General features: G+C 44.3%; 1 protein-coding gene across 2 annotated transcripts in view; it reads right to left on the bottom strand.

Moving 5' to 3' along the window:
• Positions 1 to 21057, bottom strand: part of CCNK (cyclin K) — an 879634-nt gene that overhangs the window by 605754 nt on the left and 252823 nt on the right. For both annotated transcript variants that reach the window (XM_069637425.1, XM_069637424.1), the window contains exon 6: positions 2980 to 3037. In XM_069637425.1, coding sequence (XP_069493526.1) covers positions 2980 to 3037 — 58 coding nt within the window. The remainder of the gene's footprint in view (positions 1 to 2979; positions 3038 to 21057) is intronic.

The following is a 21057-nucleotide window of genomic DNA, read 5'->3' as shown; positions in this document are numbered from 1 at the left end:
TCCAGACTGGATTATGGCAATGCCCTACTGATAGGAGCCACTAAAAAAAATTTGGCAAGGTGCCAAGTAATAGAAAATGACGCAGTGCAGATTGTAAAGGGATTAAAGAGCAGAGATCATGTAACAATGGCAAGAAGATCTCTGCATTGGCTCAAAGTGGAGGAGAGGGTGAATTTCAAAGTTATGACTATTGTCCATAGGTGCCTGTTTGGACACTCCCCTAACCCCCAATACTTCAAGAATCAATTTGTGCTACACATCCCACAGAAACATCTACGCTCAGCAGCAAAAGGTTTGCTCACTGTGCCAAAACAGAAATTAAAGGCAGGGTTGGGCAGATCATTTGCAGTATTGGCTGTGCAGCAGTGGAATAGCCTCCCACTCACGCTGAGATTGGAAGAAAACAAACTTTTTAGGAAGAGTTTAAAGACACATCTCTTTAGGTGAAATTTGATAGGTAGAATTTTTTCGAGCCGCAGCAGGGACTATGGCTGTGTCCTTCTTAGTTATAGTTCGTGTTCTGTCTCAAGCGCCCTGATGCCCGCGGGCTGCGGCGCTATACAAGATTACAGACATACATACCCAAACACCAAAGGCAAATCCGGTGAGGATCTGTGATGGACATTTTTGCCCCACAGTCATGACACTTTTTGAAACCCAAATTTTTTGTCTCGAAGCGAAGCTTGGAAAAACGGAACTGAAGCCATCTGGCGCAGTACAAGCTGTTTGTACTACTGGTGACGTTGAGACGCCACGGTGGCCCTCGAAGGACATCGACGCCACGACCTTGGGCACAGTGCCCACTGCCACATTTTTTTTCTCCGAAGCAGCGAAGCTGGCGAGATAGGACTATCATAGATGAGGAATTCGTGGGAGGACGCAATCCATTCGAAGTAACTTTTTGGTTTGATTTCCCTATAACTACTGTTAGGTGTACCAAATAAGGTTATATGCTTGGGTCTGTGCACCTTCAAGCATAGTGTTTTGTTTTTATAATAGTGGTTACATATAATGTGATAATACTTATTTCCCACAAGATTTATCTGGGCCTACCTCTATTTAAATAAACCATTTATTTTTACAATACATAGTTTTTCAGTGTTTCTTTGGACCATTTGTATCATAATTTCTTTGTACTGATTCTACAGTCAGCCAGCCAGCCAGCCCTCCCCTCCCTCCCAAGATAAGCCTGGCTGCTTGGACTACGCTACCATGAACTCAGGTGGTACAACCTTATACGAAGAGTGGAGTCTTGTACTGTCTCAGTTGAATGGTTTTACTAAGCCCTTTGTTGGATTTCAGAAAAACTGCCCTAACAATGGGTCACAGCGCTAAGTGCATCAGCATTTAAGTGATGCTCCATACAAAATCACACATTACTTTTCTATGCGAGAGTACTGATGATTCATAGAGAAACAGTGAAGGAATGACCATGCCTTTAATAAAGTGATGGAATTTGTGCCATTGGTAATCAGGTTTGGATGATTCATACATATTTCAGATTGAGATCTTGAACAAGCATGCCTTCTTTTAGTCTAGCGTGAAACATGTCGGACTGGTTTAGGATGACTTCTTCAAATTTGGTTAATGAAATCTTGGATCTAGGATTTACTCGAATTTGCTTTTATGGATTTTTTTAAAATTTGATTTACACATGAAAAATGAACTCATCCGGATCATGAATCTAGTAATTATGAATTCATATTTGGTTTTCTGTCTTTGCAGTAGTAACCTATTCAGACTAATACATTTTTTTTTAAGTTTTCATTCTTTTTTTGCCTTCGATAGCACAGTTTTGATATCGACCAGCTCTACACTCCACAGCAAGACGAAGGGAAAGAAAAAGCAAGCAAGGGAGAAACAGGGATATATAAAGGGGGAAAAGAAAGCGATACATAGAAAGGAAGAGATGTAAACGTATGGATAGAAACCATGACACAGACTATCTGATTAGGAGCATGAAGAACCAGGACCATCGAGCAGAAAAACTTGAGAGGAGCAAGACTAAGGTACAGACTAGAAAATGACAAGTAACAGGACGATGAAGGAGGACTCGGACGGAAGTACGAAGGAGAAAAATGAAGGACTACAGACAAATGGAATTAGATGAAGGAGAAGGCAGATTCCAAAAGGGAGGGGTGCTTGGTGGTGTGTTGAAACCGGCTCTTGCCATGGACTTTCAAAGAGATTAGCAGGTGCATTGTTATCGCTGCCTGGTAAACTCTTTGAAAGTCCATGGCAGGAGCTAGTTTCAACACACCACCATCTGTCCAGTTGGTAGTTTGTGGACCCCTCCCTATCCATCCAAGTACCTCCAGAGGCTTGGCTCCCTAGAGTTTCCAGGTCATGCTAGAATTTGTTAGTAGCATAACTTGAGCACCCCTCTCCCTGCACAGACAGAAGGGGCCCATGAACTATCAAATGACCATCTTCTGTCACAGGCTTTGACTGGGCCCTTAATTTTTGTTCAAGGCATAAATGAAAAACGTTCATCTTTATTCCCATCTTCCTGGTTCCAGAACCCTCTTAGAGTCTGGGCCATCTTCTCCAACATAGTGAGATGTTGCTAGGGGTATATCATCACACCCTGATCTCGCCGGCAGCCCCTGGGAAGACATTTAACTGTATGCGCCTCAGATTCTCCATAGACACAAAAATAATGAAAGATGTGTTCAACTCGCCATTGTATTAAGTTCCACATGGAATTTTGGAATTGTACTATGTAACTCTACTAATGGAGTGACGAAAATGAAACAAGTTGGCTTCATAGTACAATGTGCATTACAAAGCATATATGCAAAATCATGTGTGTTAACAAATTTAAATTCCTATTCATTCCTCTAAATTCATTATTCTTTACAGGAGTCATGGACTACTTTTTTGTCAATTAGCAGCCAAACAAACCGATCAAAAGATGGTGTACACAAAACAGCATACACATACTATTAAATGAAAACATTCAAGCATGGATGAGTTTACCTGTCATTTACAAATGTCCAAGCCATCTGAACAAGTTTCTGAATCTTGTTTTTATCACCTACAGAAAAATTAAATAAGCCCAATGAAAGCAGATGATTAAGACATGCAAATAAAAAGTTTAAAGCTACAATATGGTTTTATTCAAATTCAACAACTACCTTCTGCAGCGGTCTATAGAACCCCACTTCTGCTTATTCTCATAGTATGTTGCATTTCTGCCTACGCTATGAGCATATGTGTAAACGGACCTCCATTTCTGCTTGGAGGGTGCTGGTTGTCTGCTGCTTTCTTCATTTGTGCTCAGCATTGGCTCATTTCAAGCCCTCCCAACTGTTAGATTTCCGAAAGTCCACTTGGGGTAAGACTCTGTAAAACTACGCCTTGGTATACTGGTCCCCAACTCTTAGTACCACCCAAAGGATTTGGTAGAATGGCAGAGCAACCAGGCTTATCTTAGGAGGAGGATGTGAGGTGTAGGCAAGTACACTGAACCCAGTAAATTCAATAGCCAAAAGAAACTTACACACTGAAGTTGTACAAAATATAGATATATATTCTATTTACACAAGGCAGGTAAGTAAATACACAGGAATAATTAATTCACAATACTTTTTAAAGGTGACTGCTTTAATTGTAATTTCTTGCGGTTACAATTGCTACAGAGAAGGACAATGGACAGATCTACTGTATTGTCGGTACTACCACATACTCGCATAGATTCAAAGATAAACGGTAATTGCATTCATTTAGCAAAGTCACATCAGACAGTCTGTAGGAAGGAAAAGGATGGTTATTCACAATAGAGCAATAATAGACGTTTTAGCAACACTTTTCAAGGCTTCTAATGCTTTGTAATTCCAATCCATAACTAGCCAAACGTCAGTGCAGGAGCAGAACAGAAAGTCTTATGTAGCTGCCAGAAAGGCAAAGTTTTAGTCACTAGAATCAAAATGCATAGCAAGATAACACACAGTGTAGGGACCCTGCAAAGGACTCCCTTAAATAACACAAGCTGCCAAGCCTGGGCCAAAGGTATGGGTGGACACCCAAACACCTGGTAACGCATTACAGTCACACTTACGTGACTCTTTGGCTTAAGGTAAGTTCTACCTTTAGCCTCACAGTACCTTAGGTTAGAGGTATGCAGCTGAATCCTCTCATGTGCAGCTGCAAGGGACCCGGTTGTAGGTACGATATTCATATCAATGTGAACCCCAGAACTTTTTGGTTTACTGGTGGATTATTTTTCCCTTTTCCTCAGAGTGGGAACCTTTTTCCACATTCACAGTTCGTTTTACTCTTTATGGCTGTCATTTCTAAGACTCTCCATAGTGTCTTTTTAATGTTATCCTCTGACAACTTTTGGCACATACGACATATTGTTGCTGGGTTGCCCTTTGGGCTCCCCCTTTTTTTTCTCTGGGTAACCTTGAGAGAACTACAGTTCCTAAGGATAGAAAGTATATTATATCCTCTCTAAACTGTATTTAGGTAAGACCAGCACTTTCATTTCTGTGCAAAAATCCTCCCACCTTAGAGACCCCCAGCTCTTTTGCTGAATTTAGGACCTGGACTTTTTCATTTTAACCCTAGAGTGAGCTAGACTTTTTTTTTTGTTTTTTTTTTTTTTTACTCTGTGTTTTTACCCGATTTGCATTCTTGTTTTTTTCACTGTTTTCCGACAAACTCCATAGGCATCTGCTTTTTGTATGGTGACACACAGCACCTTCAGTGCAGTGTCACAGTGAAATCATTTAGGTTTTTCACAAGATTTAAATGCATCTAATGTACTAACCTGCAAATGCTTTTCCCAACTGTACCACCCCTGTAACTAAGTTCCCTGTAAGTAACAGTGCCTCAATGCCCTTGGGCTGTTTGTGTGCTATGTAAGTGTAATAAATAAAACAATACATACCTTTTCTTGTGTGAACTAACGTTCCCAAGAATAGTAAAGTGAAATTTACTTTACTTACCTTTTCTCTTTGTAGGTCCAGCACACCCAGTCTTATGTGGAGTGCAGGGGGGTTACCTAGTAGCCCCTTATCCTACATTCTCATGTAACATTGTTATGTTGCCCTCACTACTGTAAATGGCTGGTGGCAGTGGATTACTTTGTCTTACCATTGTGCTGAACCCTCAGCTGCAGTACAGCAACTATAGGTGAACATTTTGAAAAAATGTCCCGGTCTTTTTTTTTTGCCATTTTCTGTTTGTGAGGTAATTCTTGGGTTTTACTCTTGGCGTTGAGGCAGATTTGAGCCCTTTGTGTTGCCTTTGGCAGGCTTCAGCTCTGAAGTCCGCCCCTGGCTCCAGTGTGTCTGGAAGGACAGGATTTGAGGAGGGTCCCGAAACTCTGTCCTTTGTATCTGGGAATGCCTGAATGCAACAAGTCCTGATGGCTGGCTGGCTCTCCTTTCAGGACAGCCACCCTGCTGTGTGATTGACAGCATAAGCTGTCCATGAATGGAAGAACCCCGTTTAAAAGGTGAGGGTTTTGGGACTACAGGCAGTCCCGACCACTGGGAGAAACACCCAAAGAAATTGTGAACAAAGTTTGCTGCAACCTCTGGACCTTTGAATTGCCCGGTGAAGCTCTGCTGCTGTGCTGAACTCCTTTTTCACCTCGACTGAGAAGCTACGGCAGGAACGACTTCTCCCCTTGGGTTAACTGGACCATCACCCCCGACTTGCTGTGCCTCTCGGTTGCTTCGGAAGCCCAATGCCAGGGGTCGAGTATCCGTAGTCGAGTGAAACGTCTGAAGCAGTAGAATCCGGCAAGAAGCTCCAGGAGTCTCTTAAGGACCATCCAGAAGCGGGATGACCAGATCCCGAGTCCCCTCACCAGAGTGCAAGACCCAAGGAGTGAAGGAAGCCCAACCGGTATCCGAGACGGTGCGATTTGCTAGGCGCTGAAACCGCAAAGTGCTGCTGAACCAAAAAGAGCCCATAGCTGCAGACGACGTTCCCAAGTACCACCACATGTGCCCTACAGACGTTCTCCCTCTGTCCCCACGAATGAGGCTCAGGAACAAGGTTTTGCACCGCTGTATTGTTATTGTTATTTTGCATTTATATAGCGCCTTATATACCATTGGTATGGTCTGAAGGCGCTGGTAGGTTGAACGCCCTTGGGAACCGAAGTTCAGGTCAGTATAGAGAGTAGAGGGAGTCCAAAAGTGCGTGTGCGCACTAGGTATGTGTGCAGCTGGTGCGGAAATCGAGTGGTAGCTGCTTTTTAGTTGTACGTGTGGTGGTTGAGAGGTCAGGAGTATGTGTTTGCTCTGGTCGGTTTTACCCAGAACGAGTGTGGCTGCGTTAGGCCTGAGGAGAACGCCTGGCTGGGGGGTGTGAATCCAGCAATGATTACTTAGAGTGATGTGGAGTAAGAGAGAGAGGTGGATATGAGAACAGTTATACCGAATGGTGTCATAGTATCTCTGTGTTCTAGATGAGTGGTGGTGTAAGAGGGAGAGTAAGCGTGGGGTGTGGTATGATGTATGTTTTCAAGTGTTTCCTTCATTCCAAAGCATATTAAGCATCGTCTGTTGTACAAATTCGTCCGTTCCTCATATTCGTCCGCTCCACACATTCGTTCAGTTATTATCATCGTCTAGTTCACACCCTCGTACACTTCTAAACGCTGCTGGGAACAGTTCTGAATTCAACTTTCACAGAGAGGCTATTGGGTGCAACTTTCAAGTGTAACTGGGTACACTTCTAAAATGCTATTGGGTACACTTCTAAATTAAGGTGGGAACCGTTTTACAATCAGCTATCAGATAGGCTATTGGGTGCAGCTTCTAGATGCAATTGGGTATATTTCTAAAATGCTGTTGGAAACACTTCTAATTGCAAGAGGGTACAATTCTAATTCAACTTTCTCTGAGGAGGTGCGGGGTACAGTTCTAGTTGCGAGTGGGAACAGTTCTTTATTCAACTTTCACAGAGAGGCTATTGGGTGCAAACTTTCAGGTGCAACTGGGTACACTTCTGTTCCCACTTGCATTTAGAACTGTTCCCACTTGCATTTAGTTCTAAATTTCAGCTTTCACAGAGAGGCTATTGGGTGCAGCTTCTGAATGCAATTGGGTACAATTCTAATGCAGGTGAGGACAATTCTAAATTCGACTTTCTCAGAGAGGCTATTGGGTGCAGCTTCTAAATGCAATTGGGTACACTTCTAAATGCCGTTGGGTACACTTCTACATGCAAGAGGGAACAATTCTAATTCAACTTTCTCAGAGAGGCTATCCGGCGCAACTTCAACTGCAATTGGGTACACTTCTAGATGGAGGTGGGAGCAGTTCTAAATGCGGGTGGCGACAGATCTAAATTCAACTTTCACAGAGACGCTATCGGGCGCAGCCTCTGAATGCAACTGAGAACACTTCTAAATGCAGGTGGGAACAATTTTAAATTCAACTTTCACAGAGGCTAATTGGGGACAGCTTCTAAATGCAAATTCTAGTGTATCTTTCTCAGAGGGCTATCCGGCGTACTTCTAAATGCTAACATTCACAATTCCATCTAAGAGTGGACATGCTAACATTCACAATTCCATCTAAGAGTGGACATGCTAACATTCACAATTCCATCTAAGAGTGGACATGTTAACATTCACAATTCCATCTAAGAACATGCTAACATTCACAATTCCATCAAGGAGTGGACATGCTAACATTCACAATTCCATCTAAGAGTGGACATGCTAACATTCACAATTCCATCTAAGAGTGGACATGCTAACATTCACAATTCCATCTAAGAGTGGACATGCTAACATTCACAATTCCATCTAAGATCATGCTAACATTCACAATTCCATCAAGGAGTGGACATGCTAACATTCACAATTCCATCAAGGAGTGGACATGCTAACATTCACAATTCCATCTAAGAGTGGACATGCTAACATTCATAATTCCATCTAAGAACATGCTAACATTCACAATTCCATCTAAGAGTGGACATGCTAACATTCACAATTCCATCAAGGAGTGGACATGCTAACATTCACAATTCCATCTAAGAGTGGACATGCTAACATTCACAATTCCATCAAGGAGTGGACATGCTAACACTCACAATTCCATCAAGGAGTGGACATGCTCACATTCACAATTCCATCTAAGAGTGGACCTGCTAACATTCACAATTCCATCTAAGAGTGGAACATGCTAACATTCATAATTCCATCTAAGAGTGGACATGCTAACACTCACAATTCCATCAAGGAGTGGACATGCTAACATTCACAATTCCATCTAAGAGTGGACATGCTAACATTCATAATTCCATCTAAGAGTGGACATGCTAACATTCACAATTCCATCTAAGAACATGCTAACATTCACAATTCCATCAAGGAGTGGACATGCTAACATTCATAATTCCATCTAAGAGTGGACATGCTAACATTCATAATTCCATCTAAGAGTGGACATGCTAACACTCACAATTCCATCAAGGAGTGGACATGCTAACATTCACAATTCCATCTAAGAGTGGACATGCTAGTATTACGGCACTCTATGTTATTGGTAGATAAGATAGAGTGGCGGGGGTTTTCTGGAGTAGAGTGATTGCTCTACTCCCCACCCATGCCACACTCACGGTTTTTGTTGGCTTCCTTGGCGTCCCCTGCAGACACCTGCTGACACATCCTGGAGCCGCCTCTGTAGGAGCCGCCCTTTGCCTTGGGGCCCTTCGCCAGAGGGGCTGCCGGGCAGAGGGCTGCCCTGGGAAAGGCGGGGATAAAGGGGAGGTGGACGAATCAGGGCAAGGGGAGGACAAAGGGGGCGGGACTGAGGGAGGAAAGCTGCCGTGCAGAAGGGAGGCAGCAAGGGCCTCCTGGCCCCAAAATGGTGGCATGGGGGGGGGGGGGGGGAGGGGCACAGAAATTCCTTTGTGGGGGGCATCTGGGGTCGGCTTGCCCTGCGCAGCACTCACCTGCTTCCCGATGGTAAAGGAAGCAGGGAGGCTGCCGCGGGTCGCTAGACCCGAGCCCACGGGCCCAGTTAGCCAATGGGGAACGGGGGGCGGGATGGGAGGCGGGAGCAGGGATCCAGGAAGGAGCGGGGACGCAAAGAGGGTACAGGGGCCTGGGGGCACAGAAATTCCTTTGTGGGGGGCATCTGGGGTCGGCTTGCCCTGCGCAGCACTCACCTGCTTCCCGATGGTAAAGGAAGCAGGGAGGCTGCCGCGGGTCGCTAGACCCGAACCCACGGGCCCAGTTAGCCAATGGGGAACGGGGGCGGGATGGGAGGCGGGAGCAGGGATCCAGGAAGGAGCGGGGACGCAAAGAGGGTACAGGGGCCTGAGGGCACAGAAATTCCTTTGTGAGGGCATCTGGGGTCGGCTTGCCCTGCGCAGCACTCACCTGCTTCCCGATGGTAAAGGAAGCAGGGAGGCTGCCGCGGGTCGCTAGACCCGAACCCACGGGCCCAGTTAGCCAATGGGGAACGGGGGGTGGGATGGGAGGCGGGAGCAGGGATCCAGGAAGGAGCAGGGAGCGGGGACGCAAAGAGGGTACAGGGGCCTGGGGGCACAGAAATTCCTTTGTGGGGGGCATCTGGGGTCGGCTTGCCCTGCGCAGCACTCACCTGCTTCCCGATGGTAAAGGAAGCAGGGAGGCTGCCGCGGGTCGCTAGACCCGAACCCACGGGCCCAGTTAGCCAATGGGGAACGGGGGGCGGGATGGGAGGCGGGAGCAGGGATCCAGGAAGGTGCGGGGACGCAAAGAGGGTACAGGGGCCTGGGGGCACAGAAATTCCTTTGTGGGGGGCATCTGGGGTCGGCTTGCCCTGCGCAGCACTCACCTGCTTCCCGATGGTAAAGGAAGCAGGGAGGCTGCCGCGGGTCGCTAGACCCGAGCCCACGGGCCCAGTTAGCCAATGGGGAACGGGGGGCGGGATGGGAGGCGGGTGCAGGGATCCAGGAAGGAGCGGGGAGCGGGACGCAAAGAGGGTACAGGGGCCTGGGGGCACAGAAATTCCTTTGTGGGGGGCATCTGGGGTCGGCTTGCCCTGCGCAGCACTCACCTGCTTCCCGATGGCAAAGGAAGACAGAATCCAGCTGGACCACTCTTCTTAAACCAGAGGTAATGTTTAGGCTTGGGGTACTTACCTTATTGCCTTGTAGCTGTGTTCTCAGTTGGGAATTGCAATGGCTTACCTTTTAGAGTGATTTCAACTCTCTTCTCACAGGCTTAAATAGCTTGTGACCCTACAAGTGATTTTCTACAAACTCTTTAACCTAACTTTGTGCAAGAGTTTTTATCTAACAAGTGCAACAGATCCATAGACTGTATCCCAATTGACTTTGGCTGTCCTGGCTCGCTAAAGACTCTTCTAGTCTATTGACTTTGATACTGTTTGTCCATCATAGGTGGTAGCTTGTTGTGGACTGTTACTGCTGGGAAAGGCACATCTAGATTTCATTGGAAGATTTAGTTGCCCTCACATATACTGAGAAACTGCCTAACCTTTTTCCTTCCCTAACCTTTCCTTTTCTGCAACCTCAGAATCTGCCAAGTAGAATTAGTGTGACATATAAATGTCATTACTGTCCTTGTGATTGAAGTCACCTCAGGGTGTAAGAATTGTATAAAGAAGCATATCCAAAGATTATCCACTAACTTGTTTTGATTCTGAAAACTACATTGTTACACAAATTGCCTTTTTAAAGAAAGCTTTTTTAAAAATGGACGTTAAATAAATAACTACTTATAACTGAACTCTTTAGTCCAAGTGTTACTTGGCTACTTGTATTTGCGGATTTCATTTGTGCAGCTCTACAGCTCACTTTTACCCCTCTTGAGATAGGCTGCTCGGTCACACTACCAACTTGTGTAGGACAGACCTATACCAAAAGATGGGTTGCCTAATACCAAGCAGATAAGTGTTGTGTAGTCTCACAGTGTGACTGTATCAAATCTTACCAAACACTCCCCACCTTATGTGGAATGCTGGGGAGATCATGAGAAAAGGGGATACATTGTAACACTTCTGTTAAAGGGACAAGAGTACCTTTAAGGGCTGGTGGCAGTGAATCATTTTACTAATTCGGTGTATCTTTACCACAGGCTGTGTCCAAGGCACCCATGGGTGCTTATTTTACCGAAATGGCCCCAAACTACTGTTTTGTGCCATTTCAATGTTCCTGGTCCTTTCTTGGATCTTCCCCTGCCATCCAGGGCGGGAAAGTCCTTTGTGTGATTTCCATCTTCGGCGGGAGACCTCGGTCAAGCTAGCCCCGGCTCCAGAGTGTCTGTGAAGGAAGTAAGTGAGGGAGGAGTCCAAAACTCTGCAGCCCTTTGTCATCCAGCCTGACTGCGAGAATCCAGTTCAAACTGGGAGGCTGGCTGTCCTGAAAGTATTGCCAACCCCCCAGGTTTGAATGTTGCATGTCTGCCTGATTGGCTTTGTTGCTGCATAAAAGTCAGATCCTGGACGCTGAAGAGGTAGCCTACCACTGGACCTGAAACCGAAGAGGAAGATGAAGAAATCACGGCTGATACGATTTCCAGCGACCGTAGTGCCTGCTGTTTAACCAAAGTCTGCTGTTACCCTTCCTTCCAAGCAACTCAAATACAGAAGCACCTGGAAGACAACAACCTCCTGGGTCTCAGACAATCCGGCTTCAGGCCAAGGCATGGAACAGAGTCAGCCCTACTGGACCTAAAAATCCAGATGGACGAGGCAAAAGGGTAATCTAGCCATTCTCCTACTGCTAGATCTATCAGCTGCCTTCGACCTCGTCGACCATCAGATCCTCACAGAACATCTGATGACCTCAGCGGCCTTCTCTAACCAGGCGACTGCCTGGATCCAGTCCTTCCTAACCAACCGAACCACCCGGGTCTTCTCCCCAGGGGCATCAGCACTCCCTGTCCCCATCACCTGCGGCGTTCCTCAAGGCTCGTGCGTCTCCCCGACCCTATACAATATCTTCACAAAGCTATTGTTTGACCGCCTAGATAACCTAGGTGTCACATACACAAACTATGCTGACGATACCCAGGTTCTCATCACCCTATCAGGGTGCTACGACGAGGACTCCACCAGAATCAACAACCTTTATTTAGAGATCCAAGCCTGGATGGCAGAGCACGGCCTATGCCTCAACGACGAGAAAACTGAGCTCCTCATTGTCGGCTCCCAACATCGACTAAACAAACTAGACCCCCGTTACGCGTCCATCAACATAGACGGTAACCTAATCACAGTAGCCAAAGAAATTAAAACCCTTGGGGTTTATCTAGACTCTACTCTCTCGCTCAAAAGACAGGTGAACGCAACTGCCTCTTCAACAGCTTACACCAATAAGCTCATCAACGCCTGCAAACCTTTCCTATCACCTTCCAGCTGCATTACACTAGCCAGAGCGTTAGTGCTCTCAAAAATTGATTACTGCAATACCCTCTTTCTTGGCTCATCAGAACACAACCTGAACAAACTACAGGTACTTCAAAATAATGCCATCAGAGCCGCCTTCAGTATCCCACGAAACGCCCACATCTCCAGCTTCAGACAAGATGCTCACTGGCTCCCAGTACGAGACAGAATCACCCTCAGATCCCTCGTCATCGTCCATAAATGCCGCTCTAATGACGCACCCAAATACCTGGCAGACAAGTTCCACAACCACACCTCAACTAGACCAACTAGAACACCATACGCACATTGCCTTTCCGTTCCCAAATTCTCCCTAAAAAAAGCAGGTGGCGCCAGCTTCCCGGTCCTAGCTGCCAAACTATGGAACGCTATGCCACCATACCTTAGAGCAGAACCCTCATTTTGGACTTTTAGAGCCAAAACAAAAACATGGCTTTCCAACAAAAACGCTGCTTAATGCACTTCCTCTCTGCATGCCTCTGTTGACCACCTGTAACCCGGTCTGCTACACCGTTGTTGTTTTTTCACAGTCTGTATTGTATATTTTTGCCATGCTGTAACTGTTTCTAAGTCTCCGGCGCCCAGCTACCCCAGGGTTCGGTGCGCGGTACAAATAAATAAACTAAACTAAACTAAACTAAACCTGGGGAACTCTGTAAACGATGACCCAGAGCCTGGTGAGATCCACTAGACTCAAGACCACCTACATTTTGAGCCAATGCACATCGTGCTGGGACTTTGCGGGGCTGCAATACCCCAGGACCTCGAGCCATTGTGTAGTGCATGGTCTTCCAAATCGAGCTGAAATTTTGGTGGCATCTTGCTGGACCTCCAGAAATGTCAACGGAGCCCGAAAAGTCCCCTCACCAGAGTGCTGGACCTTGCAAACGATAGGAATTCAATTGCCAATATTCAGTCTTCTTCTGACTCCTGGAAAGGGCACCAAAACAAGTGCCGCATCCAGTCGTGAAGAAACACTTGCCTGGAGCCTTCCCCTGTTGATCCCTGCTACAGAAGCCCTTCCAGTCTTCAGTCTTCAGTCTTCATGACAAGGAATTCACTGTCCGGGTTTTTGGCTGCAGATCCTGAAATCTTCTTGCTGCAACTCTTCTTCTGCGCTAAGGTACTGTGTTGGCTGGCGTATTTACTTAACTTAAGCCATTGCAATTTCGTTAAGCTTTGGGGTGTTTTTGTGATTGGGAGTCCTCTCATCCAGTTCACCCAGGCCCACTGCTGGAATCATCCTAGGGTATCTACTCAGAAGCCCCTGGACCTTAATTAACTTTAAAGTGAAATACTTACTTGTTTGAATATTCTTCCACAGGAACTAGGACTTTTGCCTGCAACAGAAGCCTATCTCACCCTGCCTCCAGCTGGCTCCTTCACCACTAGCGTCCCTCTTCTGCCTCCGAGTGAACACCTGCGATAGAATAGGGAAGTACTGGATAAGTATAGGATTCTGTCTTGAAAAGTATAACACGTGTTTGAAAGTACTTACTTGTGAACAAGTTGGTTGGTAACTAACTCAGAGTGAGCAGTTACAAAAGTTCTTACTTACCTTGAATGTGGTTTGTGCCATTCTGAAAAGTATGGATAAGCAAGAATAATTTACTCACCTGTGAATTGGTTGTGCCTCTTCCCCAAAAGTAATGCTGTTTGTTTTCACTTTACTATTCCTGTTCGGATATAAATATATGAGTGCCCCAATTGGGTCTTGCTTCATCTGACTTGCTGTTAGCCTGTCTAGAATAAGTCTGCCTTAGGTTATACTTACCTTTAACTTGTTGACAACTCCTGTAAAATGTATATGGGTTTTACATAGCTTGGGTTAACTGTGTGCCATCCTAAAATACGTTTGTTATTGCTTAACTCAATCTGTGTTCCAGTGATCTGAAAAGAAACATAGTATATTACAACATTAGATTTCACCTGCCTAGAATAGCACCAACAGAAAAGGTAAAACACAGAACAGAGTTCCAAAAGTCAGAGCAAATAAGAATGAATGAGTGGAAAAGGGCTCCTCATTCAGGATAGAAAGAAAAGGTTCCAGAAGTACAGCAAAACATGCTGAGGTCTCACAAGGAGAGGGGATTATGCATGCAACTGAAATCTCCCTAACAGCAACTCCAACAGAAAGGATTAATTGCATCATTGATGTTCAAAGATTTCCCTCATTTAGTGGGGAGCGAAGCTTAAACATTATTCTAAGCGCATCTAAAGGACTCAATACAGGGCATTAATGGGTCTAGCGTAACCTGAAGTTGTCCTGCATTTAGGCCTTTGTTACTATGATACCTTTCTAGGGTAAGCCAGCAGCAGAATTGTGCCAGCCTCTAACCCCAGATCCGTGCATGCCAGCCCTAGGACAGTTGTTGCTGCCCTAGGAAGAAATCACTAATAGTCCACAAAAAACCTCCATTGCCCCACCCCTACCCCCCGCCCCAACCAGATCAGGGCATGAGTAAAGCAGACTGAAGCAGTAGAGGTGGCATATAGCAGAGTTCCGCTAAGGCCCTGTGGCAGCATTTTAATGTACCTACCCATTCAGTCACCTTCTCCCATTCTCCCCCTCCTCTCTCCCATCCTCATTGCCCCACCTCCTACTACTCTCCTCTCCCTATACCCCCTACTTCTTTTTATACCATCTGATAGGTTGAAAGTTCTAATCTGTACAATATTTCAGTCACCTGACTTTTCTGCTTGCCCCAACTAGTTAAACAACCTCTTATCCCAACTGAGTTCCCATCCAAGGCATCACTGGTGATGTAATTCTGTTTTGTACTCTTTGAGAACCGATAAAACCCCAGGAAAGGGTGCCTCAGAAAGAGACCCCAAACCTTTTGCCCGAGGAGGTCCCCTGGTCTACTGATCAGTAGCTGGTGGTAATTTTGTCCTGCATTTCAGAAGGGTAGGCTGCAGCCATTTGATCTATTTAGATAAAAGCATTGTTTGGGCAGAATTTCAGTTTAGAGGGTTCAGATGTCTCATTTTAAAGGTGCTGTGGAGTAGAAAGTTGGCAGCTGTTTAGTTTTGTCTTCACAGGGGTTGTTGGCTAGATGTTTCATTTGATGCAATCACCTTCATCATTGACCCCCCCACCCCGGCCCATCCCTGCAGCACTTTTTTTGCTGGACTCGTGGTTCTTTTTCAATGTTCCAGAGTGAGTGGGAACCCTTTTCCGCACTCACCCTTTCTTTTGGTGTGTATGGGAGTCATTTTTAGGTCTCTCACTACTTTATTTTTGGAGGCATAGCTACTTATAACTTTTTGTGCATCCACATTACTGTTGCAGCACGCAGCACTTAGCGTGAAGTGTTGCTAGGAAGCCCCTTGGGCTACACTTTTTATTTTCTCTTATTTTCCTGGTGCGCACTAATGTTCCTTTTAGGGAGAATTCTGAGAAATGTGCCAATTGCTCTCTACCTTAGAGACCCCCAGCAACTTTGCTGGATTTTGAGGACTTGAATTTTGAAGCTGGAGAGAGTGAGACTCCCTTTCCCCACGCTCTCATGTATTTTAATGTGATTTTGAACATTGTTTCTTTTGGTTGTGGAGTCTGACATACTCCATAGGCATCGCCTTTTTACATTGCGTCACACAACACTTTCAGTTCAGTGGCACAGGGAAGGTCAGATTTCCCAAGGTTTAAATACCTTCTCTTGGATAAACTAATGTTTCCAAGAGCAGGGAAGTGAAATTGACTTTCCTTGCACATGTAACTTTCTAGACCCAGCACACACCATCTTACAATAGGGTGCTGCAGGGGTTACTTAGTATACCCTTTGTCTAGCTTCTCATGTAACAATTGTATGTTACCCTTTCCTCAATGAATGACTGGTGGCAGTGGTTTACTTTTAACTACCGTGGTGTGCATTTACCCCGGGCTGCGGTTGCAGCTGCAGTAAAGCACCCATGGGTGCCATTTTTGGGAAAATAGCCAGGTCTTCTTTTTTCGACATTTCTTTGTGGAAAGGTCCTTCTTGAGATTTACTCTGCGCGCCAAACCACATTTGGTCCCTTTGTTCGTTTGGTCTTCGGCGGCATTCACGAGTGAAGACCGCCTCTGGCTCCAGGGTGTCTGGCAGGCGCAGGAAGTGAGTGAGGTGCCAGAAACTCCCTGTGCTTAGTCTCCTAGGAGAGAGACCAGAATGCACTCTTAAGTGATTGGCCGGCCGGCTGTCCAGCAAGGACACCCACCCTGCTGAGTGGCTGACAGCTAGGCTGGAATGAATGGGAGAAACCTGCATAAAAGGCGAGGTCTTTTAGCTTGGAAGACAGAGTCGACGACTGGACGAAGGAATCGGAAGAAGAACTTGAAGAGGACGCATGCTGCAACTCCTGGAATGTTGGTTTACCCAGAGAAGTCCTGCTGCTGTGCTGAAACGCTAAATCTTTATCGACTGAGAAGCCCCTGCAAGGACGACTTCACCCTTTGAGTTGGTGGGTCCAATCCATTCCAAAGTAACCCACCTGGACATCCTCTCTGAGCTGGTTGAAATTCCACTGCAGTTGCTGCTGGAACCGAATAGCCAGGGAGAGGAACACCAGACTGTGTGCGTTGCTTTTAAGCTGACCAAGAGCTTGAGGAAGATCCTCCGGACTCCCAGGAAGCTGGACTGACCGAGCCTGAGCCCCCTCAACAGAGTGCTGGACCCCAGAAGCAAGGAAAGTCCATCTTGACAGCCAGAAACCACGGTGTTGCTTTTTGCGGTAGTCGCGAGGAGCTGAAACACCAAAGTGCCACTTGTTTGAAGATTGCCGGTTGCGAGCAGTGACTGTCCATTGCAGTGCAGGGGTCCCCAGAAGTCCTCCCTCTTGTGCCCACGACTGAGGCCCAGGAACACCTTGATCTGCAGAGCAACACAGGAACAGAAGTCACCTGCTGCACTTTTTCTTCAATCCAAAGGTACTGTAAAGTCTGAGTGAACTTACCTCTTATTGTAGAGTTGCTTGCATCTTCTACTACTCGCAAGCCTAAATAGATTGTGGCCCTACATTGATTCTTTTCGTCAAAGACTTCTAAAGCATTGTGCAAAGACTTTTCCTACTTACCTACCAGAAGAGCTTCAGCTCATAATATAAGACTTTCGCCCATTGACTTTGGCTTAACCGTTTATACTGAATTACTCTGCTTAGGGGATCCAAAAGAATTTGTCAATTTAAGAATATTTGTGGTCGCTTGTTTGTTCTAATAACCTTTCCCTTTGACCAATTTCTAATAGTATTCTAAATGCAATAGTAAGATATTAATGTCCCCAGGACCCTAATTATTGACGTCACCTAAGGGTGTAGGTTGTGACTGTGGGCAATCCTAAAATGGTCCTTACTGATTTAAAAAATAGGAGTGTAGAATTTTGGAGTGTATTTGTGTGTTGCTTTTATATTGCTCCCATCTAAAGAAGGCTTATTTTAACTGACTGATAAATTAATAATTGTTTATTCAAGAAACCTTGTGTGTAAGAGTTTATCTGAATACTTGTCACTATGAATCTCTGTGCAACTCCCCTACAGCTCACATTGACCCCTCTTGAGATAAGCTTGGCTGCTCAACACGCTACCAACCTGTGTAGTACAGACTTATACCAAAGGTTAGGTTCCTATTGACAGGAGGTCAGGGTTGTTTTAGTGCACCTAAAGGCTACTGCATACAATCGTGCCTAACAAAAAGGTAGAAAGGTAAAATAGAGGGGAAAGTAAAAACTTGTTCCTCCCTTATGAAATTACTTAAGATGAGGTTGTGTGCCTTTTCTCTCACTCCTATGATTGAGTTCTATAGATTGAAAGTGTCACCTATAGTTTTGTAAGGGATAGTGAAACTACTTCTTCTATCAAAAAGGAAATGGTTGGACAAACTTAAGGGTTGTATTCTGAAATGTTTCAGGCAGTCCTACATCAGTACCCATTAGTAGCTGGTCCCATTATTTGTATAGAAGTATCTCATTTCATTTAAAGATAATAAATGCTGCGGAGGGTGGCATTATGTGAGCAATATGTTGAGTCTGAATTCTAATTCTTTTTGTAATAATTTAGAGAATAATATGTGAGTTTATATAAGGAAATTGAAATGTATGGTGATGTGTCCATTTCGGTAATGAAAGACGATAAAAAGATGGGATAAGATCAGAGACTCCAAGGATCTGTTATGCCTTAAGCGATATACGGATGTCGGAGTCTTTCATTTACCAAATGGGCAAGCGAGAGCATATTTGGAAAAATGGCCTTTACAAAACGCAGGATACTGGTTCTTAAAGTTCAGACTAAATTGCTTGCCGACACTGGAAATTATGGCACCACGTTTAAAGATTCCGAAAGCATTAAGGACATGTAGATTATGTAAAGAGGAATGCACAGAGTCACTATCATATATTAATGGAATGTAAGATGATGTTGGATAACATCATAACATTTCTAGGACCATTTGTCCACTCTACCTCGGCTGCGATTGGCAACGATTTTTTGAATAGATTCAAGACAGGTAATAAAATCTCTATCTCTTGCAGTGGTGACATTTTTAATCAAGATTTTTGATGAATTATTTATTATTCTTGAGCAAGGTGAGGCACTTGCTAAAGTTTTAAGAGGAACGTTTTAGTGTTTACTAAATAGTGTTCCTTATATGAATGAAAGTTATGAATTGAATTGTAAGTGTTTTAGAATTTACTAATTTGTGATTGTAATGTTTGTATGAAATTTAGTGTCATCCAACTTTATGAAATTTAATGTTGCGATATTTATGTTGTGTAAGGTATATCTTTTTTGTACCATAACTCAATAACACTTTTTTTTGTTTTAAACTGCCATTTAAATTTTGTACAAATACAAAATTCCATAGGACGTCATAGCTTGCAGAATATTAGAAGTATAACATGCTATTTCTGGGCCCTTTTATACAATAAAACATGCATTAGAAAACAGAGCACAAATCCAGGTTTAGTCTATCCAACATGGGGTAATAACCACGTTAGGACAGTTTTTCTGTAGTCCAACTAAGGGCTTAGTAAAACCATTCAGCTGAGGCAGTCAAGACTCAACTCTTAGTATAAGGCTGTACCACCTGAGTATAGGGTAGCGTAGACAGGGAAGCCAGGCTTATCTTGGGAGGGAAAGAGGGCTGTAGAATCGGTACAAAAACTGTAATACAAGTAGTCCAAAGAAACACTGAAACACTATGGATTGTAAAAATAAATTATTTAAATACAAGTAGGTCCAGATAAAACTTGGGGGAAATAAGTACTAGCGCAGATCATATAAACACATTATAGAAAAACACAACACTATGCTTGAAGGTACACAGACCAAAGCATATAACCTAATTTGGGACACCTAACAGGAGTTCTTGGGAAATCAAACAAATAGTTACTTTTTAAGATTACTTTCAGTAATATAAGGGTAGTAGAGCCTAGCAGTTGGACCGTGATGCTCAGCAAGAAATCTTAGTAAACCAACTGACAATATACTTTTTGTGAATAGTTGAACACTTATTCTAGGTACAGTAAAAACGTATAACTTGTTTTGTGATAACCCACAGTTATATTAGGCGAGTAAAACCAAAGGTTGTAATATTCTATTACAGGTACTTCTGAGATCAGTAAAACACAGATTGAGCTGAACAATAACTCTTGTAACTTATTTTAGTATGGCAGACAATTACCTCAAGGTAAGTAAAACCTATACACTTTTTGAAGGAGCAATCCGCGTCTTAAAGGCAGGTATAAACCCCAGACTGTTTCTGAGTCCGTCTAAAACATTATGAATGACGACTCAAGGTTGTTCTAGGTAGGTAAAACCTAATGCAGACCTATTCTGTACAGGCGAACAGCAAGTCAGGGGAAGCAAGACCCAGTTGGGAAAATTACACACCTATTCTCTGAAAGAAATAGTATTTCGTATGTGTTTGTTTATTTGTATAGCGCATCAAGACCCTGAGGAAACTGAGCGTTTCTCTTACATGTTATCGGTTCACAATTACAGAAAGATATGTACACATAATGGACAAATTACATTTACAATAGTATACAAAAAAAACACGAACAAAAGCAGTGAATATACATATCAATGCGGGGGTGTATTTACAATAATGTCCTTGCCGGTGGTGGATATATCCCGTCTCAGTTATGTTCCTGGTCCCAGAGCCAAGTTTTAACCTTATTCCGGAATATCATGAATGAAGGCTCAGCTCTAATAGAGATAGTGAAGCCAATAGCATTACTTTTGGGAAAGAGGCACAGCCAATTTACAGTTGAGTAAAATAACCTTGTAACTACTTTTTATTAGAATGGCGAAACTGTTTTGAAGGCAAGAAAGATGGTGCATATACTTTTCAGAATGGCAGAACATTACTAAGTTCAGTAATAACTTGTGTAACTGTTCACTCTCAAGAGTTATAGTTACCAACCATCATCTTTTGCAAGTAAGTAACTTTTAAACACGTATTCTCTTTTCTAGGCGAAAGGCCCAATGCTTAGAAGTCTTTCACTTATTCTTGGATCACGAGTGCTCTCAGTGGCAGAAGAGGGGTCACTAGGGTCCAGTGTCCAACATGCAGGACAGGATAGGTTCTTAAGTAGCAAAAGCCAGAGTTCCTAAGGAAGACTGTTAGAACAAACAAGTAATTTACTTTTAGAGTTAGTTGAGGGTCCAGGGGCTTCAGAGAAGACACCCTAGGAGTATTCCAGCAGCGGCA

The sequence above is a fragment of the Ambystoma mexicanum genome, chromosome 14 (assembly GCF_040938575.1).
Source record: "Ambystoma mexicanum isolate Mex_15411 chromosome 14, UKY_AmexF1_1, whole genome shotgun sequence".
NCBI lineage: Eukaryota > Metazoa > Chordata > Amphibia > Caudata > Ambystomatidae > Ambystoma > Ambystoma mexicanum.
Note: the sequence above shows the minus strand (reverse complement) of the source record. Positions and strands in the feature narration are given on the sequence as shown.